The 27,602-nt window shown below is 32.2% G+C and overlaps 2 protein-coding genes and 1 pseudogene across 2 annotated transcripts; 2 read left to right on the top strand and 1 right to left on the bottom strand.

Annotated features, from left to right (window-relative positions):
- Nucleotides 1-3,988: 3,988 nt before the first annotated feature.
- On the top strand, nucleotides 3,989-5,249 carry LOC145127462 (GRF-interacting factor 1-like; annotated as a pseudogene).
- An 11,832-nt stretch (nucleotides 5,250-17,081) lies between these two features.
- LOC145124806 (RING/U-box superfamily protein) lies at nucleotides 17,082-19,886 on the top strand. The gene is made up of 5 exons (XM_079060266.1): nucleotides 17,082-17,170; nucleotides 17,263-17,664; nucleotides 17,756-17,784; nucleotides 17,997-18,986; nucleotides 19,578-19,886. The coding sequence occupies exons 2-4, from the start codon at nucleotides 17,343-17,345 to the stop codon at nucleotides 18,966-18,968; spliced, it is 1,323 nt and encodes a 440-aa protein (XP_078916392.1). The 5' UTR covers nucleotides 17,082-17,170; nucleotides 17,263-17,342; the 3' UTR covers nucleotides 18,969-18,986; nucleotides 19,578-19,886.
- Nucleotides 19,887-22,029: 2,143 nt separating this feature from the next.
- SAE2 (SUMO-activating enzyme 2) lies at nucleotides 22,030-26,778 on the bottom strand. Its single transcript, XM_079060043.1, has 11 exons — nucleotides 26,531-26,778; nucleotides 26,360-26,449; nucleotides 25,730-25,813; nucleotides 25,426-25,644; nucleotides 24,699-24,800; nucleotides 23,933-24,385; nucleotides 23,638-23,867; nucleotides 23,458-23,551; nucleotides 23,182-23,364; nucleotides 22,990-23,087; nucleotides 22,030-22,776 (listed from the first exon to the last, which is right to left on the bottom strand). The coding sequence occupies exons 1-11, from the start codon at nucleotides 26,561-26,563 to the stop codon at nucleotides 22,443-22,445; spliced, it is 1,920 nt and encodes a 639-aa protein (XP_078916169.1). The 5' UTR covers nucleotides 26,564-26,778; the 3' UTR covers nucleotides 22,030-22,442.
- Between the last annotated feature and the right edge of the window lie 824 nt (nucleotides 26,779-27,602).

Genomic DNA, 27,602 nt, shown 5'->3' with positions numbered 1-27,602 from the left:
AATCTAAGCTAAGTTTAGAGTATTATACAAATATATATCTAGTAGATTTTGAGTTTTAAAGCTTTAGTCCAACATAGGCTTTAAATCCATAAAACATTTAAGTAAGATAGGGATGGAGCCTTTCCATACAAAATCTTATAAAGAAAATGTTATATCTACTAGTCAGTTGGTGTTTGTACTCAAGGTAAATTGATAGTGTTCTAGGTGTTATCCCGATGAAATAAAAGGAGGACATTTCTACCAATTAGAAAGTAAATCATACTAATTAAGATTTATTCATCCTCTATTATCATTAAGGCCTTAAATAGTTCTTACTGGTTTATCTCTCAACTTTATATTTAAAATCTTAAACAAAGATTTCATAATTATGTTTTAACATGTAAAATATAATTAAAAACTATTATAGTTAATAATAAAGTTGATTTGGTATCTTATGCTAAATTTTAGACATTCATTAGAAAGGTTGTCATACACCATAGTGTAAAATCCCTTAATAATTTATTTTCTCTACCACTTAGTGAAAATATCATTAGGAATCTTTTATTTATAAATAATATTTACATATGTCAAATAAACTACATTATTTTCCTTAAATGATCACTTTCTTGAAGTTGGAATATGTGAATGTCATTTATATAATAAAGATAACAATGTTAAAGATGAGTTTGATTTAAAACAAGTTTAAATCAAAATAGTTTGCATATAGAACTTGTTATTTATAAAACATTGATATTTACTTTATAATTCTTATTATGAGATCTAGTCTCATAAAAATAATTTTAATCATTTTCGAATATGAAAAGTGATCGTTAGAAAAATTATTTAAGTAAATAGTAAATCATTCATAAATTAAACTGATACATATATTTAGACAAGCTAAATTAAAACATACATTGTTCCAAAACAAACATTGTTTTATATTACAAGTACATTATGTTCATAGCATAATTAATAAACTAAACTCCGAGAGTGTAGTTCTCACTTGATTGTGCTCAGATGGTTACTCTTCTATAAATATCTACAAGTCATTTACAAGTATTAGATTAAAATTTAAGTACCATGTAACTAAGTGTTATATAAAAAATATGAGTTCTATCTAGTAAATGCTTGGAGTACTAGTCTCTTCCAGACTTTCTTTCCAGTTAAAAGGAGCATTTCTCTTCAAGTGTCAAATTTCTCCATAAAAGAAAAAAGATCCATCTATATGGCCTTATTGGATTTTCTGGGCTTCAAGATGTTCAATCTATAAAACATGGGCCTCATAGATCACACAAGGTGATTGATTTTGGCCTTGAACTATTCCTAGTTTGATGTTAGAAACATCTTTAGCATCATAGTGATGTCTTTACCAGGTGTCATGTTCAGGTCAATTGCTCAAAGCAAATAGTTTAGGACTAGGACCTTTAAGTGTATACAATTTCATGTCTCTCACGAGATTGTCTCTTAAGACATGAACTCATTCATTGAAGTTGTATCTGGTGAATGTTATTGTTACATTAAGTCATTAAAGAAAATGACAATTCATGGTAACGAAAATGGATTATTTAACTACAAAATTTTAACAAAATTCATTTAGAATTTTCAATATTTAAACTCTTTAATAATTAATACCCTTTTAGTTTCCAAAAACATTAATTATCAAAGTCTATGATCCATGTTGGAAAACCAATAAACGGTTAGGTGGCATTTATCCCATTTATTTGAATCCAACCCAGTAGATATCGATTATCAATTATATCTTACTATATAATCCTAGATTTATGGGATCGCTAATAACAAATTTAATTAGACATGTTTGATCACATATATGCCTCGGAACTCTCTTGCTTAGGTGACCTTTATCACAAAAGATTTTCGATCAAATCATCAAATTTGAAAACACATGTGTAATCGGCCAATAACTTGGTTATAGAAATCGCGAAGACACCCCGACCATCAAAAGATAACACTAAGTGGTTAGGTGACCTTTATCCCACTAGTGCATACAAGAGATGTATGAGTGTTCTTCAAAATGGATTGCATAGATTTGAGTTTTGTAAAAGGGTCTTTTATATGTGTTATAATTCTAGTTTTAAAAACATATGATATCATGGTTATTACATTCATATAATAAACCGTGGTACCAATTTTCAGAAAAAAAAACTAGTTTTTATATAATTTGACGCAATTCAATTTTAATAACCAATATTAAGTTTGAGTGTATTTGAACCTTTTATATTTTTAATAAGACTTCCTTTTAATACTTATGTATTTAGAGTTTGTATAAGTTATAAAAATCACAATTTTAAAACTTATATTTAAGTATTTTAAAATGTGACATTATTAACATTTTTATAAAACCAGATTTTATTTTAAAATAATAATTTGCTACATCATATGTCCACATTATAAATTTTGAAAACTAAACTCCATGTGATGTTTATTTTGTCCAAAAATTATTTTAGCATGTGAAAAACTAATTTATCAACCATACATAATAATTGCATAAAATAAACAACACAATCATGCATCCTCTCTAATAAATGAATGTTTTTTTTTGCCACTTGTCACACTCTCATTAAGTTTTCCAAATGTTGTTTTGTGGTTTTTTCGAATTTTTTTTCCACATGTCATTTTATGAGTTGTTATATTTTATTAAATTTTACATAATTTTTTAATGTAATAATTGTAATAAATTTAGTAATAAATAGATATCAATTTCAATAATGAATTTACCTTTTAATTTCAAAATTCTCAAAATTAAAGCTCATTAGTTTCTTTTATTTATTTAAATTATTTGTTTAAATTTAAAAGATAAAAAACATTTTCATTATAATAATTCATTATTTTTCTTATTTTCTTATAAATTCAAAGTTCTTAAATATTTTGATATTTATATTTAGTTTTTTTAAAATTAACCCATGTAATACATGGGTCTTACAACTAGTAAAAAATATATGTGCATAAACATAACCAACTAATGATATTTTATTTTTGTGAGCCAACACAAAAATGTCAAGTCCATTCCTAAAGAAACATTTTAAGAGACCAAAAAATCTTTTTGTAATGTTGTTGTAGAAGCTCCCACTTGAGAAAACACTCATTGTTTGCAAAATATTGAAAAAAAAACTTTTTGAAAGCAATATTTCAGCAATTGTCGGTAAAAGTCCAACAGTCCTTAAGAAACAGCATTAGTGACACTTTTCAGAAACTGTCACTAACTTTCAGCATGTTCTTAAACTTGAAAATTGCTCTTTGGTTTTCAAAAAATGGCTCCAACTTCATTTCTTGTTACATTTTGTACAAATAAATTATTTCTAATAACTAATCTATTATTTACAAAAATAAACGAAGAAAACCAATATATTTCACTACTAGAAAAACAGCCTTTTACGACGCGCAAACAATGACACGCAGTGATTTACGATATGCAAAAGCGTGCGCCCTAAAAATAATGTCATCTCTTCTAAAATTTGAAGGATAGAGGACACACATTTGTGCGTGCCCTAAAATTCGTGTCAGTAAAGAAAAAAAATACAAACACGGAGGGTGCTTATCTTAAATGTGTGTCCTCTTCAAATGTCGCTTTATAGTTTTTTTTTTGCTTAAACGCGCGTTTTTAAAGGGGGAAAACGAAATCGTATGAAATTCTAAAATTTTGAAGAACCCCGCGTCTACCTCTCTCCTCAGTATCTCCCTTCATTCACTCCTTCCTTCTCTCTGTAAACCCTAAGCCATCGCCACTGCCACCGCCATTGAACCTTATAAACTCAATCCACACTTCACCTTCATTCACTCAATCCGGCCCTTTAATTTTAACAAACCCACCAGAACCCTAGGTCTTGCCTTTTATGCTTTCACATCCTTCCTTCCCTAGTCGTATGTTATTCAGAATCCTTATTTCTTTTCTTTATCATGAACGCACCTCTATCGTATCGCTCTGCTCACCGTCGTCGTCTTAGGCTCTTACGCTTCCATTGTGGTCTCTGTGCTCATCGTATCATCATACATGCCGCCTCTTCACGTCGTTCTGCTCCTTGACCCTACGCAGGTAATATCATCAGTACTCCCTTACTTGTCATTCTTGTTCTTATTCCCTTCTTTTGTTGTTTGTCTGATTCCATATCGATATCAATTTTATAACCGCCCCACTGTTCCAGATGGCCTCCGTTATGTTATCAAGTTGCCAATTTCCATTAGCTGGTAAGTTTTTGGCACAATAGTTTGCGCTCATCTCGCATGTTCTCCTCTTTGTGTTCTCTCGATCTCAATATATGTTCTTCATATTCTCTTGAATGATGTTTGTTTTGAATTTTGATTTTTACTATGAAATTGAGGGTTAGTTTAATGCAGTTTATAATTGTTGATATCGAGCCTACGATCTGTTTATTTTTACTTTTTCCTGGTCCCTTTTATCTTACTAAATTATTTGCTTTTTATGTTTTTGATGAATCTTGATTTGTTGGAAGGATGAATTAATGTTGACAGAGTGGGTTTTTTTTTATGAACACCACCTGTTTGATAAATTTCCCCAATGAACAAGCAAAAGTACAATTGATGTCCTATGTGTTTCTGAAATTTGTTGCCCACTTAATTTCAGAACAATTGAAACTTATTCATCCTTTAAACTTATGCTAATTCCAGATGCAGCACCGCCCCACACCTACAGCTGCCTTCAACACCACCACTATTACTACTGATCATATCCAACAGGTCTCTCTCTCTCTCTCTCTCTCTCATAAGTTACAATAGTGGCTACTTTTTAACTTAATGGTTGTTTTTAAATTGATTTGTGCAGTATTTGGATGAAAACAAGGCACAGATCTTGAACATTTTGGAAAATCAGAGTACAGGAAAGTTCAGTGAATGTGCAGAGTGAGTCTACTTTTTTCTTAATTGTATAATTGTATTCTTCCTCCAATATTATATGGACATAAATAATGATAAAAACTATGCTCTTTTTATCCAGAAACCAAACAAGGCTACATCACAATCTCATGTATTTGGCTGCAATAGCCGACTGTCAACCAAAGTCATCTTCTACTCAACTCCAGGTTATATATATACCAACATACATAAGACTAGTGTTTCTTTTTTATTTTCTGTTGATAATTATAGTAAGATGCTAAAGATGGAATACACGAACTCCATGCAGCAACAACAATTGCAACAAATGGTCCCCAATTCCCATATGGTAGCTCAATCACACAGTGTTCCCTCAGCAACCACCCTTTACAATGATACAGCAGCAACAACAACACGTGTTATAGAGCCAGCTTGGCATTGGCAGTGGGATTCAGGCCCCACGAAGTGGAAGTGGGACCAGCATGGAAGGTCAAGGATGTGGAGTTTTTCCTGATTTCAGCTTTGGGGAAGTAGCCTCCTCACATGGCGTTAGTAGGGCAGCAACAACAAAGTGCATAGCAGATAATCATATTTGATGACCTTATCTTGTTTTTTATGACATTGAATGGAATATTCATATAATTCTGTCCACATTTTTTGTCTATTGACTAACAGATGTCAAATAAAATGGACTTTGATGCAGAATTAAAATTGTGAATATTGGGACAATTATTAAGTCAACTGTTATCTCTATTTATCAAATGAACTCAACAAATTGTGCACGGGAAGGGCATCAACAGGTTCTTATAGTTTCTTGATTTTGCTAAAAGCTTGTTCCTGATTACTCTATTTATCTTTCCTTATTTTTTCAGTTTGTCTGTAGGAATGCTTGACCATATCATTAACTTTCTTTTGAACAATGGAATCATGACAGAGTTCATGGAATCTTCAAAGGCTTGTATCTTGATACAGATAGATTTAAAAATTAAGTTGATAGAGTCAAGTTTTTAATATGTGGATTTAAAAAAGAATTAAGTTACAGATTTTTCGGATGTGGTAAGTAAAGCCTTAATCCAAATTAACTTTCTTAAAATAATTTTAACAAACCAAAAGCAGAATTGGGGAAAAGCATTATATAGTTGTCATGGTGAAACTGTAAAAGTAAACCTTTTAAAGATAGGATTCCCTTTTCCCTTTGCCCTTTGCCCTTTGGGTTTTGGCATACAATAAAACACAGATACCCTTCTCGAGAAATTTACAGTAGCTGAAGACATGGTTGCTGTTCAAGAAGAAGAAGAAGATGATGAAATGAAACTGGAAAAGTCAAAGAACTTGGTCAAACTTCCGACCACACTTGCCTCCATTGAATCCTTGACCTTTCCTTTAGTAAGTAATGTTCTTGTTTTCTGCATTTTGGTTAGATTATGCATATGTTTCTGTTCATCCTCCATCGTATGTAATGATCAAAATTGTTGTTGTCAAAACAGATTCAGGAAGTTGTTTTAATGGCGGATTTTCGATGCAAAATGTGTCAAGATAGAGTTGCAAATATTGTTTCCAAATTTAACGATAAGTGTTTCCTTTTTCAAGATTTCTTGATTTTCCGGTGGCCGGTTTTTTTTGCCACCGTTGTACAGGCTAGAGACACCACAATGGCTAGCCGTTGAACAGCCAGTTGGGTGTCAGGATATGCTAATATTGGGTCCTATTTTTCCTATTTATTTAAATAAGGAAATGTCGATGGATAAAAATAAAATATTATGTCTTTTTTTTGTTGTTGAATTATATATTGGAAAAAAAATTATAAACTTATATTCTTACACTAATGATTATCTTTGAGTTTGTCGAGTGTCATGATTTTCAGGAAGATCTTCTTTGAAATGTAAATGTTTTTTTAAAATAGCTTATGCTAATTCTATCATTATTTTTAAAAAAAAAAGTAATTAGAATACATATTGAGATGGTTAATATTGTTTTTTTCCTTTTTCTCCTCTTGTTCCAAGTGAAGTTTCTTTTATGTGATTTAATTTCTATAAAACTGAACGAAATATGATCTAGGAGATATAAAATGTTACATTAATAAAATATTGGAAAATGAATATGAAAAAATTTGAGTACTGCTTAAAGGTATATAAAAATGGGATTTGATTTGATAGGTTCAAGTGCATAGACTTGGATGGGAATGGGGCGGTGACAAGGAATGAGATGCAATTCTTCTATGAGGAACACTTGCATCGGATGGATATTTTATGTTAGATAGTTGACATGGTTGGACCAAAGGTATGCTACTTACAAATTTTTACAACATGTGACAATGGACATCCTTACAAAGCTTTATGTGTTGGGGACTAATTGTGGTAAGTTGCACATTCTCTTCTCATAACCTCTTTTTATGTTATAATAGCCTTTGAAGTGTTAATGGAATGAATTTTATGTATATATATTATATAAAATTACAATTTATTAAATCATGAAATTCATAGGTGCAAAATAAGTAATAACAAACCGTTTTTTGTTTTTAATATGGGTTGTAGTGGATAATGGAACACGAGATGGTCTAGATAAGTTTCTACGAGCTGCTAGCACAGACCCAGATACAGTTCATCACTATGAGTTTATGCAAGATTATAAGGTATTTATTTCAACATATTATATTTATTACTTATCATGATTCTTGTGTTCTCTACCATAAAAATATAAACTTTTGAGTTGTTTTGACTACACAAATGCAGTAGATGTAAGTCTTTCCATGTCATTAAATTTAAATCCCCTTCTGTTAAATGTTATGACATGACATGACACGACCAGTTGTACTTTCATTTATATGTTTATTATAGCATCCTACTTTCAATATTTTTTTATGAAGAGGTCATACTTTGAAAAACCTACAAAATTATAATATTGTAATTAATGAACTTATGATGCGAACAAATATATGAAAGTACATTGTTATTTCTTGCATTAATGTAACAAACATTAGAATGTTGTTTTGTTCGTAGGAAAATATTGTTCCTGCTCGTAATCAAAAGACATCATCAGGAGAACAAGAGAGTTATTGCTTGATGTGGTCGTTACGCACCTTGTTTAACTATACATGTGAAATGTTAGGTACCTCGACTTTTGTTATAGGCTTCATTTGTCGGTGATATTTTGTATCCACAAACAATATAATAGTGAAATGTTAGGTAACATTGTCTTTTGACTTGTGGTGTACAATGTTTTTATTATTTGACATTTAGATGAAATTGAATGTTTGGTATTATATTTGTTTATGTATTATACGTAAATGCACGTTGTAAATGTGTATCGTAAATGTGTATCGTTATTTGGATGCTAAGTGTATGACACGCAAATGCGTGTCATCTTCATTTATGACAGGGGCTATAATGATACGCAATGCGTGTCCTAAATGCGCGTCGTAAGGTTACGACACGCAAATGCGTGTCGTCTTCCTTTATGACAGGGCCTTCCTTGATACGCATTGTGTTTCGTAAATGAGCGTCGTAAATGTGTGTCGTAACTGCGCGTCGTAAATGCGCGTCGTCTATAGATGACGCGCAAAAGCGTGTCGTCTCTCGTTATGACAGGGCCTTCCTTGACACGCATTTGCGCGTCGTCTGAGCATTTTACGACACGCAATGCGCGTCGTAAAAGGCTGTTTTTCTAGTAGTGTTTAATTTATTACATACCATATGAATAAATAAATTATTACAACCAATTTTATAATAAAAACAACAAACACAACAACACAACAAATACAATGGTCATTGGGTAGTTTATGCACATCATACATATCAACATACACATTAAACAGTCTTTGTTTTTCTAAAACAACTTTAAATGACAAAAGACGCATGAAACTTTTGTCACATAAAAAAATAACAATTATAAAGTTGTCATAGAAAATATGTATGAACTTGTTTTTATACAAAACCAAGTTATCCATATTCTCCAAAAACTAAGATTTCCAAAAATCAAAAAATCTAACCAAACTTGCAATGTGGCACTGATTCCAATTCTTGGGTTTTTATTCAAAACTAATTTAAAAAATAAAAGATTTAGCAACGAAAGACTTAATACTTTGAATAACATTAACAAGGTAAACCCACCAAGGATCATCTTGCAAGTTGTAGAAAGATTAAACACCAACCAAAGAAGAGAGGAAGAAGTAACAACCTTTGTAGTTCTTTTGGTGCTCTTAGGAGGCTTGGAAGTTGAAGAAGAATGATGAACTTAATAGACGTCAATAATGACTCAACTTGATGTATAATGCTAGTTTTTTTGTATAAAACTCTTAAGACTCTTAAGCTTTATGTTCTTATCAAAATAAAAACATAAGGAGAGCATAAAGATGCCAGTAATTTCCAAAGGATTGAATAAAATGGAGAGGGTATGAACACTCTCTCCATGTTACGGTTTTAGGAGTAGTCAAGAGACAATGAATGAAAGCCTCATCTCTCTTAATGTATAAAGTGAAGCCATTATCCAATAGTTACTTACACTTGAGACAACCATGTCCCTATGTCTTAGTGCATGCATGCTTAGGCTTAAGGGTTTTAAATAAACAATTCAAAAAGTCATTCCTTTTGATTAAACAACTAGAAAATATCATACTATCTTTTGTCTTGCCAAATTTCAAAATATGAAGGCAAAAGAAGACAAAAGCTTTTATATTTTATAAACCAAGTTTATAAAATATAAACTTTAACTTTTTGGTAAAAGACAAAAGAATTTATCTAGTCCTAAATGTTGTGCATGACTTATTAATTCATACCATATGAATTATATATGATGTTACTTGCTAATGAAAATTATTATTTCCTAGAAATAAATAATTTCCAATTTAATTATAAGACTTTATTGAATATTTATTAAAATCAATTTCTAATAAATAATCAATTTTTTAAGTTGTTGTTAGTGTGACCATTAGTATCATATGTTAATTAGCAATATCACTTTAATATGATTCTTGAGCATACAAGATCTTTCAAAAATACCTAAAAACACAAACAAAGACCATTAGAATATATAACTAAAAATGTTTAGAATTCTAGAATAAATACTTGTTTGTACGATATGTCGCGTCAAACAAAACAACATCCCCTAAGGACTCGTAATTTAGCTTAGAAGTGTCATCAGGCTAAAAGAGAGCATTTAACTTCTTTTTGTCACATATGGATTCATATGTAAAATTTGTGACATTCTCTTTATGGTTCTGAATCTTAGTAATCAAAAAATCCGCATGAGTTCCCTCAATGTGAAAATATATATCCCTTGTGAAATTCTTCCAATCTATCTCTAATCCACCAACAAATTCGCATCCACCTTTTATAATACACATAAACCTATATGTCTTAGTTTCCCCCATCTTTGCACTCGAAAGCTTATGTATAAAAGCTTGATCAACAACATCCAACTGACGCTTAGCTCATGAAAGATGCATATAATCTTGACTGATCAATTTATGGTCATGTTGTTGTTCAAAGCGTCACATGTAAACTTATGAAGAACTAACTGGTATAAATTTGAATGCAACAAAAGTTTTGCAATTTGTGCGTTGGAAATTACTTTTTCTCAATTTCTTGTTATGTTCATCATTAATCGTATCTAAAGTATAAGTGTTCGGATATCCCGCCCTATTTCATATAAAATATTTTGAAGTTGTAATTCCATTTGTTTTCCTCTCTGTTGATTTTCTAATATCAAAACTAGATCTTAATGGATATCCTTTATACCACTTTTATATTAAGTGGTGTTGTAAAACTCACCGAGTTGGCCGATTACTCCTCCGAGTACTCGCTACTCGGCCCCTTAACGAGGCGAGTTATAGAATCTCGAGTACTCCCTGATCGGTCCCATACTGAATTGAGCAGTGTTGTAACACTCGGTCAAGTCGGTGATTAATATGTATAATATACTTAATGATTTATTATTTAACACACACATGTGATTATTACTATATATATATATATATATATATATATATATATATATATATATATGTGTGTGTGTGTGTGTGTGTGTGTGTATATATATATATATATATATCTTAAATTTTCAGTAATTATTCACGAAGTGAGACCATTATGTGTTTTTTAATTTTTGTGTATTCACATGTATCTAGTTTTGTTATATATTTCAATCAACTTACAATGTAAACTTGTGATTTTGACATATATAATTTCCATAAAAGATTTCTACATGAATTACCGAATCCGAGTACTCCCCGAGTACTCGCTACTCGGTAGTCGGCCGAATAGGCACCGAGTAACGAGTTCTACAACCTTGCCCACTTAATAGCATCTTTGATATCTTTAAAAAAAAAATGAACCCATAAGAGGTATCCAACTAGCTTCAACCTCTGGAATCCAAAAGAAATAACCATCATCTCTAATGAATTGTTTGCAAGATCCATATTATGCTGCAACATTGTCACTTTAAACTACAAAAAAAATATATATATCACTATGTTAACATATAACTAAAATAATTTGCATTCATATGACTTTAAACATAAAACACCACAATGTTAACATATGCATGTTATCATAGTTGATATTTATAAATGTATGTTTAATATTCTATAAGAATAATATGCAGTAGCATGAACTTATCAGCAACATCATGTTAATAATTAGTATTAATAAACATATGTTCAATATTCTATAAGAATAACTCATATCAGTAACAAAATAACCTTGGGTTTCCAATTGATTCTCATCATTATGGAGAATCTCTTAATCATCATAACTGAATTGATGATTTTCTTCATCGTGATGATTTTTTTCAATGTAATGCATATCTAAATCATCGATACATGTTATCATAATTGATATTAATAAATGTATGTTCAATGTTCTATAAGAATAATATGTAGTAACATATATTATCTTTAAAGGAACACAAACAATTAAATTAAAATGTTAATTTCAAAATTACAATAGGTTTCCGATTGATTTTCCTCATTATGAAGAATCTCTGAATCATTAGAACCGAATTGATGATTTTCTTCACTGTGATGATTTTTTCCAATGTCATGTATATCTAAATCATCAATAAATGTTATCGTTATTGATATTAATAAATGTATGTTCAATATTCTATAAGAATAATATGCAGTAACATGAATTTATCACCAATATGATGTTAATGAAAAGCAAACAAGTGACATATTACTGAAAACATATTGATTGAATGAAAGTTTAAAATCAAACAATGAAACAAATTATGCATTGCCAAATAACATAATATAGGTTAAATTGTGTTCTACTTTAAACAGATTCAATCAATCAATATGATGTTTCATGGTTGAAATCACGAATCATACATATATGAATCAGAGAAATCACTAATAGCTTGAAGATTTAATCAGTTCATGTTACTAGGTTAAAAACTAAATATGTTATATGCAAGTAACAATGAAAACAATGAAAATTCAAATTGTGATCAATTGACGAAATCATGATGTAGAGTAAAATTAACAACTTGAAAGATCGTAAGCAATTGTTGAAGATGAAGATTAGCAAAAATTGTTGAACACATGAACCTCAACCTTGGATGAAATCAATGAAACAAAGTTAAAATTGATAACAATCTTGTAATGAATTACTAATATCGATAGATGGACATAAACCTCAATCACTCATCACTTGCAGATGAAAAAGAATGAAGAATATGAACTCCAAAAACACAAAAATTGCAACTTTAAAAGGTATGATTTAGCATTGTTCGATCAATGAATGACCATCTCAAATCGATTATAGGTTGAAAGAATTGAAAATTTAAGGATATAGAATATCGATTAGCGTGAATTAAAGATCAATAAATGTTCTCCGAGCGAAGATCTTGGTAGAAAGATCGAAGCAGATGGGTCTGTGATGACGCTAACATTATGTATCAGATCTGATGATCTAAAATTTAACCTAATTACTAACATGCCCCTAATTAACTAATCAATTAGATTAATTTGTGTTAATCATGTTTTTTATGAGCCACAAGATCAGTTCTGATCAAAGGCTAAGGTTTGGTCCTCATGTCTCACAAAATATCATTTGTCTCAAACGAACTTATTCATATATATATATATATATATATATATATATATATATATATATATATATATATATATATATATATATATATATATATATATATATATATATATATATATATATAGTAGGATCAAATGAGAACACCTAAAAGGTTGAGAACGCAAGAACAGATCTGGACCATCTAATTTTTAAGATGTGTGGCTATAATTAATTGTTATTTTTCTAATTATTAATACATTTAAATTTTAATTTTTAAATTAAAGAAAATTATAAAGGCTATTAAGGTAAATAAGCATTACCCTAATTTTGTAAACTCCTATAATTACTCTCTACCTCTCTATTTCATGACCTAATCTCATAGAGCATTAAATCGATGAAACAGAAGCGGCCTCTTCAACTCGATCATCATTGGACCTCGCCATCACCAAGACCCTCCAAGGCTTCAACGACAAATCGGCCTCCTGCAACTCGATCTCCAATCGTTATCCTACAACTCGATTTTATTTCATCGGTATTCATTGGAGATTCTAGACCTGCATCCTTGAATCCAATGAAACGGAAGCGGAAGGGAAGAGAAGATGATGGCGAAGATGTTGAAGAGGACCGCATTGAAGAATAACGGAGAAGGAGCAAGAAATACAAAGGGGACGAAGAGAATGACGGGAGCAGGAGGGACTTACACAGAGAACGTGACCATGGATGTAGCCGTAGCCATGAGGAAAGGTCTTCCCGATCGGAATGTCACAAAAGTAGTGTAGGGATGGAGAGAGAGACGTCGAGAGTGACAGACCGTCTTTGGTCTTCGAAGACGAACCATTTTTGGTGTCGGATTCGTCGACTGTCTTCTCCAAGTACTCATACTCATTGAAGTCCTTTATCTCACTTGTAGTCGTTCCCCAAGTCCTAAATTAGGGCTTTGGAGGATCGAATTCGATCGGTAAAGCTGGTGTGGATTTAGAATGTGTATTTATTTATGAATAACATTGTATTCATCTATGAATAGCAGTGCATTCATGTGTGAATGAATGTATTTATTTATGATTAGAGGTATTCATTTATTCATTTGTGAATAGCAGGGTACTCATTTTTTAATAACAGTGTATTCATTTGTGAATAGCAATGCAATCATGTGTTAATGAGTATATTTATTTATGATTAGAGGTATTCTTTTTATTTTCAGTTGATTAAAAAAAGGAATTGGATTACTTGTAAATTGATATGTATTCATTTGTGATTGGAGTAGTTTCAAGTTATTTGAAAAAAAAATCATTTGTGAATATAAATGTATTGATTTGGGGTTGGATTTCAATTCATTTTTTTTTGAAGAAAAAAAACGTGAAATAGGAGAAAAAATTTGATTTTTTTTCATTTTTTAAATAAATTTTGGTAAAAATGTTTTTTATATTCCATTAATAAGAAAAATAAAAATTTGAATATTTCTTTCTTTTTGGTAACAGATCCTAAATTTAAGGGAATTTGATTGAATTTTATTTTATTTTAATTTAATTAAAATATACAATTACTTATACGCCCTTATATATTGATTGGTTCAGAACTGTTCTCGCGTTCTCAACCTTTTAGGTGTTCTCATTTGATCATATATATATATATATATATATATATATATATATATATATAAAGGTAGGTTCTGTTGAGATTAAAAATAAAATAGAGATCTTGAGATTCAACATCAGTCACGTATTTCACATCTGCCGCTCTAAGCCTTCGGCGTACCGGCGTGCCACGCCTGGTATAATCATAAATGATTATACAGCGCCGTCCATTCCTTTCTCCTCTGCCACCATCCCCATCACCATAACCGCCACCGCCACCACCTCTGACACCAGCCGACCCCACCACTGTCACCTCCGATACTTATATCATCGCCACCTCTATTACCACCACCTCTTCTGCCACCAACTGTCATAATCATTTAATTACTCAATCTGTGAACAAACATGTATGTATAATCATTTATGATTAGGCATATACGTATAAATATGTATAATCCTATGTGATTATACCTCTCTACCATATAATCATTTATGATTAGGCATGCCCAGTTGCTGTCGGTACGCTAGAGCATTAGAGCGGCAAATGAGAAATATGTGGCTGAGGTTCAATATCAAGATCTCTACTATTTTTTAATCTCAAGTGAACCGTCTCATATATATATATATATATATATATATATATATATATATATATATATATATATATATATGTGTGTGTGTGTGTGTGTGTGTGTGTGTGTAACGATAAATCATTCAAAAGTCAGTTCAAATGAGCAGTATACAACTATTCTTACTGATAGTTAAAGATATTGGAAGATAATTATGAATCATTTCAATTAAGACTGAATTCCTTAAGAGTAAGTGGCAAGTAATTCATAACTAATACAATATGATTTGACATAATATTGTATCCTACTACATAATATGATACTAGAAGACAAATATCAAATCGTTTATAAGTGTAACGTTGAAGAACCACTTCAAATACCACATGATCTCACACAATATTTATCAAGAGTAACAGAGGTTTAATGCCAAAAAATGTATAACAACATTTGTTATGATTTGATGGAACATATATACAACAATCTCATCGAAAAGAATAACGAGTAGATATAATTTTTATTATTTTGATTATGTAATTTTAAATTTTATGAATTAATGGAAGGTTTTGAATTTTACTTAATTTTATATTCACATTTTTTTTATTTATTAAATAATATGTGCATTAAAAAATAATAAATTTAATGTGATAGAAAGTGTCGATCGCATCCCTATGAATAATGTGGAGCGGTGGAGAATGAAAAATAATATATCACAGAAATAACGCATTTATATGGAATGATGAGACGATGTCATATACTATAGCCTTACTAAAAATAACTCAATAGATATTTAAATTACAAATAATATTTATATTTTTCTATAACTCAATCGTTTATTAGGTTTCTTCGGTGTAAGTTTCTTTACTTGAACATGGTATTTAGTCCATCTCATTATTTATATAACCAGAAAATACATTTTGATAAAATAATTTCTTAGATACATTACGATAAGTCGAATTTGTATAGTTTAGTAGACATTTTAGGTTCTCCCTCCTTGTCCAGAAAAATAAAAAATAAAAATTCAAAATATAGTCATTAAACAAGGAAATTGAGCAAAAGTCGTTGGTTAAAATAACCTTTTGTAAAAATTATGCTATAGCAATATTTATAAGCAGGTGAAAAGTTAAGGGGCCTTTATAAAAGTACTAAATCTCCAAACGGCATATCACTAACGACGTTACTCTGAAAACCATCTAAAAACGACTTTCGCTCCACCATTTCCTCTGAAGAAGAATCAGATTCTCTCCCTCTCTCTCTCTCTCTCTTACACACACACACACAGCGCCCACTTCTTCTGCTCGCGGCGGCCGAGCGGTTACATAGGTAGGGTTTGATCATTTCAGTTTTTGGTATTTGATATATATTATGTGTATTGCGTATGTAATATGTAATATGTAATATGTATATGTATATATCAAATTTCGAGGTTGAGATGATTAGGTGTGTTATTTATGTCAATTTGGAAAATTTATCCGTGATTTAATGTTTGTCGGCAGTTATTTCGGATCTCTGCTAGCTCTGGAGTGTTTGATTCGTATTATTTTTAGGGTTTCTGCGACTAAGGACTCGAAGCTCTTTCATCCTGCAAATCAGCAGTTGAATAGACTTCAGGTGATTTTTCGATTCATTTTTTTTACGTAGCTATTGATGGTTCGTCGGTAGTTTTATTCTCGATAATGAACAAAAAAAAGGAGTCAGAATGAAATGGTACTTTGAGGTATCGAATGATATAAGTGTTATCGTTGGAGTAATTGGGTTTTCGTTGAATTCAGCGTCATTAGTTTCAATTGCTTCTGTTTACCTATTAATTCATTTTCCTTTTACATTTAGCTGTTAATATTCGAGGTTTCATGCCGTTGGAATCTGTAATTACTGTTGAATCAAAAACATTTGATTGTATCTTCTTAGGGTTTTATTCGGCCATTTCACCATGGTTACAACCATCTCACTATTACCAAATGTAGTTTGTGCATTTTATGAATCTAAAAACAATACTTGCGCATAAATTTGAGGAGAATATATACATTTCTTCAATAGATTGTTTAAGGAAATACGCATTTATGTTTCATTGATTGTTTCCAGTAATTTTCAGATAAAACTAAAGTAAACCTTCTTCTTCCTTCCTGTTGGAGAAAGCATCTAGCTTTTATATCATTGCTTACACCTTTTGCATTGAGTCAGTTCATTGATGCCTCTATTTATATTCTCCTTTAAAAAGTAGATTTTATCATTTCATTAACCATTAACATCATCTTCACAAACATTCAGATTCAAGAAAACAACAATTTCTTCTTCAAGTGAGACAACATTCTGTATCTCTAGTAGAACAAATTTCATGCAAGTATAACATGGGATCTGCCTGTTGTGTTGCTGCTAGAGATAGAACCATAACAGATCGATCTGGTAGTGATGTTCATGTTGTTACTAGAAATGATCGTTATTCACCTTCATGGAGTTTTCGATGGGATAACAGAGGGCGTGTAGCAGGTGAAGAATCCTCCATGAATTGTTTTTCTGATGGAGTGATTACAAATGATCGGTTAGACAATAAATCTCATACAACTGTAGAAACCGCATATGCAACAGAAGAAGGAAGCCCTTTGGATAGTTCTAGAAGCCTCACATGGCAAAAGTCTTCACCTTCTGAAGAAATTGGGTTTCCTCAATCACGTCAGTTTATACTTTATACTAATAACAAAATGTATCATGTATTCTTTTTTATTTATTTTTTAAAATTCATCTACTTGTCTTGTCCTTACAGATCCTTTGAATTCCAAGAATCTTCCTGAGGTAAGTTTCTGTATGATTTGACCTTTTAGGCCATGTTACACTGACATGACATAATAGGTTGTACTGCATTTTAGCATTAAACTCTGACAAGACAAGACAAGACAGAATGTGTACCGTGTTTGAATTGGGCTGACTGTGTCTGATACTGATGTCAATGAGACAAAAACTGTAACTTTTTGTCCTGTGTAACAAATGACATGTATCTTTTTTAGGGAAAGGAGTCAATGGGAACTCCATTAACTTCAGACCAATCTCCAACAAAAACATCAACGCCACCTCATTCAATTTCATCCTTGTCAGCATCACCTCTATCCTCCTCCCAAGGCCACCTCCCGCCGCTCTCAACCCTAACCCCATCACGATGGCCCCGCCCATCCCCAAACCACCACCACCACCACCTCCTCCGGCAAGTCTCCGACAGCCGAATCCGCGGCATAATGTCCCCAAACTTTTCAATCTCCGAAGACGGTTCACCTTCACCTTTCACCCACCCAGGGTGGGCCCACAAGTCAACTCGCGGGTCCCACGGCGGGTCATCCGATGCATCATCCGAGCCCACCTACTCCGAGCTCATGGCAATTTATAACAATTCCAAAAGATGGTCTTTTGATAGCGAATCTTTAAGTTTTAGTCGCGATAGGGTAAGCAGATGTAGTGGTAGGGTTTCTTCTTCACCTTCCGTTGATGTTCAACCGTGTGGTGTCTGCTCCAAGCTTTTGACCGAAAGATCGTATTGGGGCAACCAGAAGGTGGCGGCGGCGGCGGGGTTGGCGGTAAATGGGCTTCCGGTGGCGGCGGTTTTGATATGTGGGCATGTTTATCATGCGGAGTGTTTGGAAAACATGACACCTGAGGTGAACAAGTATGACCCCGCATGTCCCGTGTGTACTTTTGGGGAAAAAAAGGTTTTTAAATTATCGGAAAAGGCACGAGGGGAAATGGATTTGAAGGGTAAGATTGGTAAATTGAGGAAAAGGGTGATTGATGGTGATTTGGTTTTGTTTGATGGGGTGAAAAGTAGAGGGCCAAGAATGGGAGCAAGTTCTAGTATGAAGAGTTCTTCGGGTAATGGAAAACCGTTTTTGAGGAGACATTTTTCTTTTGGGTATAAACCGAATAGATCTTTGTCAGATAATGGATCGAGGAAAAAGAAGTTTTTTTGGTCAAAATCAAACAAGGAGTGAAGTTTCTTGATTTAAAAGGTACCCTTTCTCGTCTTTTTTCCATCATAAAAATAAAAAAAAGAATTAGAAACCATATATGGATATGTTCAATTTGATGTTTTTTTCACCTTTTTTGTGTCGGATTTGTTTTAAACAAAGCTATTACTAAAAAAAAAAGGATAATTACAAAAACGACCACTACATGATGTGACATTTAACAAAATTGACCACATAGGAATGGAATGGATAATGGAGTTGGAATGTAATCACCAATTCCATTACTTTATGGATTGGTTTCATTGCAAAAGTGTACCATTTTAAAGGGCTTTATAGCCTAAGTTTCTTTCATACAAGGATTTCCTTTTCTTCCTTTTTCTTTTTGCCTTTTTATGTCTTTTCATAAAGGGAGAGAATCTTTGAAGTGTTATATTTGTTGCTTTAACATCATTATTGATTATTAAAATTTTCCATTGTCCTTTTTTCTATTTATTTTGTTTTACTTGTAATTTAGTAGTGTGAGTAGGACCTCAAAATGAATAAAAGGTTTAAAGTGGTAAAATATTATTTTTTTTCTAGATGTTTATTTTGTATATATGATAACTAATAAATGTTGGTAATTTTGGTTTATAGGTAGGGGTACTTATAATATTTCTAAAGAAAGAGAAGATATGATATATGATATATGATATATGATATATGATATATGTATGTAGTTGTTTCACCTTCATCATCTCCACTCCAGCATTGAGAGTTGAAAGCACAGGTGAATGAATACTCATTCATATACAACAGCTGGGAAGAATAATATTATATATGATGAATTTCTAGATTTATTATTTGTTTTTTTTTTTTACTTTTTGTATTTTGTAAAGTATTATTTATGATTATTTTGTGTTGATTCTCTCGCATTTAAATGTATGTATTTTCTCAGCCCATAAATTTCTGGTCTTGATATAGTATGGCTTTGAGCTTATGCATGTTTTCTCATTTTTCTATATGCTGATTGCATTAGCACTTTGTAAATGGTGGATAAAGGTTTTGATCTTGGTAATTTGAGGCACAAATTTAGAACAAAAAAAAAATTCTCCTAAGAAAAATGGAAGACGATAAAAATCTATCTGTTAGAATAAGTTTTTCCTCCTTTCAACGTTTATATTTATTTACATTTTTTTTATCTGCAAAAACGACATTTTCTCATGTAGATGACATTTACGAAAATAACATATTTGTTTGAGAAAATATATTTTTTGCAAACAAATTTACCGTTTTGGCAGATGGCATCTGCGAAAATAAATATTTTGTTCGAAAAACGACATTTTTTCATACAAAACTAAGGTTTTCGTACATAAAAATAACACTTTTGCAGTGTCAGCTATGTCCGACAAAACTATGTACTTTTGTAGATGGATCTAACATTTTCATAGATGGCATCTGTGAAAATGAGATCCATCTATGAAAATATAATTTTACGAGTGTCATGTGGTTTCAACAATTTATGTTTTTAATGTAGCATGAAAACAAATCATTTAGTGGGGCATATAAATACCAAAGCGTTTGCTTCTAATTTTAGAAGAGTATTAAACATTTATGAGGACTTGAATTCACAGCCTCGGATACTCAGCAGACATACCAAGGGTTGTGGGGGACCCCTTCTCTATCATGGGGTTATGTTGCACAAGGTTCGACTGGATGCTCGCACATGAGCATTTGTGATTTTTTATTTGGTAAGCAATAGGTGTTGTTCAGACATGAAAAATGTATTTAATTATCGGATTCAAATTCTTTCGGCATCCATATGTAAACAGAGAATTAAAGAGAGTTTATTCTAACATTCCGACAACATGAGTTCCCGCAACAAACTGATATATCGTTCATAGTAGCTCATTTGGATTAACTTATCCATAATGAGATTATTTTTCCATAGTAATGACGATGACACTATAAGAGCATGTTTACTTTACTTTCTTTATTAATGGTTTTTCAGAAATGAAAAGTCATACAAAGTTACAACTCTATGGATTTCACTAGATGAGGACTTGAGGACTTAAACGAATGGATTAGGTATGAAATAAAGAGTTGTGTTTATTAAATTTATTATTTATAGTATTTAGCTCCCTATATGAAAGATTTATATTGGGGCCTTTTGTAGTAGCACGCTTATTCGCAAATGTTTTACGAAAATAGAAACATACATAAATCATCATATGATCGGCAAAACCCTATCACTGCTCGAGCACATTATCATTTACGGGGATAAAAGATGTGTGGCGACTAGTGTGATCAACGTGATGAAAGCACAAAAATGTATGTGAAACATAGCACAATGTAGTTGACTACTTAACTACATCTGTCCAATCTATCTGCTTAAGAGATTCCCAACTTCACAAACACGATATTAGTCAAAGAAAGGAGGGCCAGGCAAGAAGAGAAAATCCTTGAGAAATCTATAAGATGCTAGGAGATTAAGAGAACCGACTTGGCGATGAAGAAAGAAGAATGTTAGGAGAAAACACTCCCCAAAGCGGGAATGATGACAATGTTGAAAATTGTCCAAAATATATATTTTTAATTTGATGCGATATGCCCAAAATCCTTCATTCCATTCGTCATGTTTTCTTTTTAGCTTAAAAATTATGACTCATTTTACCCATTAGAAATAAGTATAACTCAAAATCGACTATACATAAACTAATGAGCTGAGATCGTCATTTTTAAAGCATGGTTTCGGTTTTCAAGCAGTTCGAACATAATTAGTATATGAATCTGATCAGTCCAATAACAAGATGAAATAGACATTTAAAACCACTTTCCAAAAACTAGAACTCACTACAAAACTAAATTAACTACCCCAAAGCAAATTTCACATCGATTCTCAAGTAGAAACTTCAATTTTATATAGAAAATGTTATGCACCGAATTTTAAGAGCTTTTAGGGGATTTTAGGTTTTATGTAATGTTACTCATTTCAGAAGCTAACATGTACTTTTGTCAAACACTTTAACAAATAAAAGTTACAGATTCCAACTACCAATTTTCGCCAAATATACACATGCAGTTAGATTTTCACAATGCATCCATGGCGTAACAAACAGTGTGAAATATTTTCCACAAAATACATGCACAGTTTATAACAAAGTAACATCTTTTTAACAAGATAATGCATTTTCTACCCTATGTTACCCTGTCTCTTTACTCTTCTTGTTCATTGAAACACAAGTATCGAGAGCCACTAACCAACGGTCAGGATTTAATCACGCAAAAAGTCCCTATCGTTACCATCTTCATATCCAGTTTTCTACTTACACCCAAAATAAATTTAAAAAAAAAAAATTCCTAATTTTTCAAACGCACAGAACTAACAAGTAAAAACAACCCACAGTAAAAAAAACTGTAAACCTTTTTACCTGTTATCCCAATAACAAAAAGGGCCATATTTGATATTCCTCCATCCATCATCATGATATAAAAATTAGCATCCAAATCACTAACTGAAAATTACCTTGAATTTTCATTTTCCTTGCTGATGTCATCAAGCATAACGACGACATCACCGTCATCATCGATTTGTTCGGGTACCTTTTTAGCCCGTTTTTCTTCGGGATTTGACACGTCAGACAGCTTCCGTTTCTTTCCGGAAGAAATGGTCTCAATTCCGGATTCTAGAATAGTTAGGTCATCGTCATCTTCCAAGTTGTTTGGAACTGAGTTTGATGTAGTCGATGTACTTGCGCCATTTGTGGCGGCTGCATCCTTCTTTTCGACAGCTGGAGCTTGTGTCCATCCGTGAAGAACCATTCCATCGGGTTCTTTCTCTTCATCAAATTCCTCCCTATAAAATATTTTAAGTTAATTACATTTTTGGTCCCTGAGAATAGCTGATTTTAGCAATTTTGGTCCCAAAACGTTTTTCCTTGCAATTCTAGTCCTTATTTTTAAGCTTCTTGTAATATTTTTGGCCAAACATAGGACTGCCTCTTAATCTCTTGTTTGTGAAAAAGACATAAATGCCCCTATCATCAGAAATAAATGATATTAGACAAACCTATGTTTGATGTTGATACTGCATACGAGCTCTTGTTGAAGATCCTCAACTGTAATAACTGTTCCACCAGTTATTGCATATGGAAGCTCGGATAACACCTATAATTATATCGATTTAAATATATTAAAAAAAAAAACAATTTTCTAACTTAATTAAAAAAAAATAGTAAAATTAAAACATGCATGCATGCACCTTTTCAAGATTTGATTCATAATTAGCAACCATGTCTTCTTCCAAATCATCACCAACTTCATAAAGAAGGTTTAACCCATGAGATATTAATGGCAGATTCATGCCAAGTTTTGATGTCACAACTTTCTCCACCACATCCCTCAGTTTTGCACGTTTCGTATTCACTTCCAGCAATAAGGGTGTCTGTTTCATATATCAAGTTAATGTATTAATATATATTTTACAAATTTACCCTTGTTATTTTTTTCCTTGTATATCACAAATTTGAAAGCTTACCTCAGAGCAAACATAGCAAGATTTATTCGGCTCAAATGGCTCAACAGGCATAAGAAGCATCTTTCTTGCAGGATGTTCAAGACAATATGTCATTCTACATTATAGAATATATTATTAATTATAAAATCAAAGATAAAAATTAAAATAAATATTTTATTAAAAGCAAGGATGTTTTCCCACCTACAATTCTTTGCATCATTCTGCAAAACTTTGATTGCTTCTATCACAATCAAACCTGCAATAATAGCATTTGTAGTGGCAACTGCATGCACAATATTTCCAGCAATACCCTTGGCTTCAAAAAGACTATGTAAAGGAATCCCAAAAGAAGCTGCACGAATATTTGCAGCAGCAGTTACAAATTCCACAGCCATGTGATCATCCTTGTCAAAACTCAAGTTCCCAATCTCCTGCAAAAACCAAAAAGACATAAATACCCTCATCATTGAAAACACACAAACAAATAGATTCAAACCTTGTGCCTCTTGGAAAAGAACAATTTTAAAGCAGCAAAGAAAACCCTAGAATTTTCTTTAAGGCTCCAAATATCCTGAGGATTTTTCAAACCAAGATATGACATTGCAGATAGAGTGGAGACATTATTATCAGTTTCAAGATTTCCATTTTGTTGTTGAAGAGGTTCATCAGTGAGAACATCTTTGACATAAATAGGCCTAGGTTTGTTGCGGTTTTTCCATGTTTCCTCATTGGATAATGCACTTTCAATGTTGTGTCCAAACACATGGTTGTAAATTCTGTTTGCGTATTGTTCCATGTCTTCATCTTTTTTGCATTCAAAAACATCTTCTGAGTTGTCTGATGAGCTGGCAGTGTCATTGGAACGAACATTCAGATCATTATCCTGGTTTTTGTCCCCAAACAGCTTTGCAAAAAGCAGGTCTTTTGCCCATACAATACAGTGGACAAACTGCAACAATATCATAGTAAGATTCCATGTAAAGGTCTCTCTCTCTCTCTCACACATATAAACAATAGCATACAACTTGTTTTGGAATTTAGGCTGCAAAACAGGACTTTTTACAAGCTTTCTAAGGCTATTTTCAATGATGAGGGTGAGGAGGGCATTTTTGTCTTTTGAACAAACAGGAGATTGATATCGCATTTCGAGGCCTTATCCTGCCTTTTTAGGTAGAGCAAATGTTTGTCCCACTGACAAACTGACATCATTTGGTCCTAGTCCAACATGAAATTACAAGAATGCCCCTGATAAGTGGAATTACCTTAGATGGAGTACTTGTGATAGTACACACAGGATAAGTCTTTGGTGCTGGTTTTGGCTGACATTCATAGCATTCAGTCTGACCCTTGATGTGAACAGTGACCTGTAAAACAAATTAATGAGCAATTTTCTCATCACAGCCAATTCAAGAAACATAAAAAAATATGCATAATTTTTTTAGCATGCTTCTATCTATAAAGAAAAGATTTTTTATAAATCATCACATTTTTTACAGTAACAATACAATACACAAAACAAGCTATCTGATTTACAAAAAGGAAGGGTGTACTCTTTAATCTTTATGTATGAATTTTCCCTTTGCCAGAAAAGAACATATAGATGAAATAAGAGATATGTTAATACTGAGAACACCTTAACTTAAACTTCACAGCTGGCTTAGTCTTAGTTGATTTTCAGCCAATATTCAACATAGACTAAGCCAGCTAACCTAGCCATAAGCTAAAATCATTGTGGATAAAATTACAAGAAGCTTCATGAGTATTAGATGATGTACACATAGAGAAACAGAAAAGATGCAATGATCAAAACAAGAAAGCGTGTGTGGTATGAAGTAAAGTGGCAAATTGTAAAGAAACAGAACCACACTATAAGGGTTATTGACATACCAAAAGAGAGAGAAGAAATGAACTAGAGACAGGTGGCACTTTTGGGAGCAAATCAAAGCTTTAGATTTTAAAAAACTGAAGAAAAAGGTTAACTGCAGTTACCTGTCCTAAAAAGCCAGTAGTACCACTTTCCACCAAGGGAACACCAGCTGCCAAGCAGAGGCGATTCACATGCCGCCTAGCATCCAAGTTGTCAAGCCCATTTAAAATGACATTAAATTGCTTGAAGAAGTCAACATTGAAGTCAGGATCTTTGACATTAGCATGGTAAGGTGTAATGCTAATCTGAGGCCTAAATCTTAGGACAGCTTCACGAGCAACCTGATATAACATTAAGAATACATGAGAAAAGATGAACTCAAACAATGATTAAAAGAAAAGAAAAAAGAAAAAAGGATCAACTCACTTTTGCCTTGGATTGGCCAACATGTGATTGACGAAATAAGAATTGCCTATTCAGGTTGCTCACTTCTATTGTGTCCATGTCAATCTGCAATTCAATACACCAATTAGCAAAAGGTTGAAAACCTGAACAATCCATTGTTTGTTTGTTGCTCTCACTAAGCATCCCATAGTTTTATTGCTGTTAGTGTTAACCAAATGACCCTAATTCTCAAACATGAAAGGTACTCCAAAAAGAAGATTTATAAACCATATTACTACTCACAATCATGTCCATTACATTACTTTCATCCAAGTTTAATTAAATTAGCTGCACAAGTGATCAGTTTGGGACAATAGGACAAGAGAAATAACAATTTTTCAATGAGAAATAGAATTATTAGTTGTTCAACCATAGACAGTTTTATGTTAGGTTAGCAGATGCAATTGATGTGAATATGAGACTATGACGTATGTGATTGATGTATATATATTGGTAGAACTATCTAATACCAGTGACCATTTTATCTAATTTATCAAAAATCAACGAAAAAACCAAACCCTAAAACCTCAAAACCAAACAGGTTACTACACGCTACGAAATAATCACTCTCTGAACGATATAATAATAAAAAAAGACGCATAGTTGACTTACGATGTGAATGTCTTGAAAGCCTGAGAGAGCTAGGGTTTTGAGAAGCTCGCAGCCGATACCACCAGCACCAACCATAAGCACTTTCGCATCCTGAGAACAGAAGCTCCACTCAAATCAGTGTAAAAGGAACCGAATAATTAAATAGATGCGTAATATAGTGAAATTACATACCTTAATTGCAGATAGCTGTTCCCCGGACGCCATTGAACAGAACAAGTCGTGGCACGGTGATGACCAGCGTATGAGAGAAGAAAGATAAAGGTACGAGAATCTTAGAAGGCCAAAATGGGCGAAAGTTAAAGGAAAGGGCGCCAAAAGATCGCCCCACTCTGCTCTCGCTTCTCTCGTCTTCCCACTTTGACTATGGAGGGAGAAAAAGAAAGCCAACGCAAGCAAACGGTTTGTGCTTTTGGCCCTTTTGAATCTCAATTCTCAATTATGTAGAAAAGTGAAAACCCTCTATTTTTCATGTGACTTGTTTTCCAACATTAATAAAATTTCTTTTGTACATAGGGTTAAATGTTTTGTATATGTAAATATATATTTAATCCAAAATGTATGATATATTGCATATACATTTTAATCGTTAGAAAAGTAATCAAATAACTTTTGTCAATTATATAAATCAGTGAAAAAAAATAGTGTTGCACTAAAAATTGTGTAGGACAGCGGAAGAAAAAAGAAAGGAGGCAGTCGTGTGAAAACAGAAAAAAAAAATGAAAAAAATGTTTGGTGAAAAAATATAGTATTTTCAAAACATGTTTTCTTTTTTTTTTTTAATTCATATACAACTTCTTCTCTTAAAAGTTAGAGGTTTTTGGTCATTTATGTAACACCCCTCATTAGGGTATCTGAAATTATATTTAGAAAAAAATCATTTGTGAAAATATTCTCAAGAAGATTCAGAGTTTATGTTTTTGCAGAAAAACAATTTGGTCCCAAATCTACCTTCTTTAATAAACGAAACCTACTCAAGTCACATGTCTTCTTTCTATACATCTATTTTGCCACGTGACTTCCTCATATTTCCCTACATTTTGGTTTCCCGTTGGTCCAATTTCATTTACGAAATTCATGATTGAAATTTGAAATTGATTCTATTTAACGTGATTTGAGGAGAGATTTAAGGATAAAAGGATTTGAATTCTTTTGAAATCCCCTGTCTCTCCTCCTCTTCTATGGAGTATCAATCAAATTTGTTTTGTAAACTCATTCTCTCCATCTCCCTTCTATTATAATCCTT

Source organism: Lactuca virosa, chromosome 7 (assembly GCF_052849685.1).
Source record: "Lactuca virosa cultivar CGN04683 chromosome 7, Lactuca_virosa_CGN04683_v6, whole genome shotgun sequence".
In the NCBI taxonomy this organism is placed as follows: Eukaryota; Viridiplantae; Streptophyta; class Magnoliopsida; order Asterales; family Asteraceae; genus Lactuca; species Lactuca virosa.
This window is presented reverse-complemented; position numbering and strand designations above follow the sequence as displayed.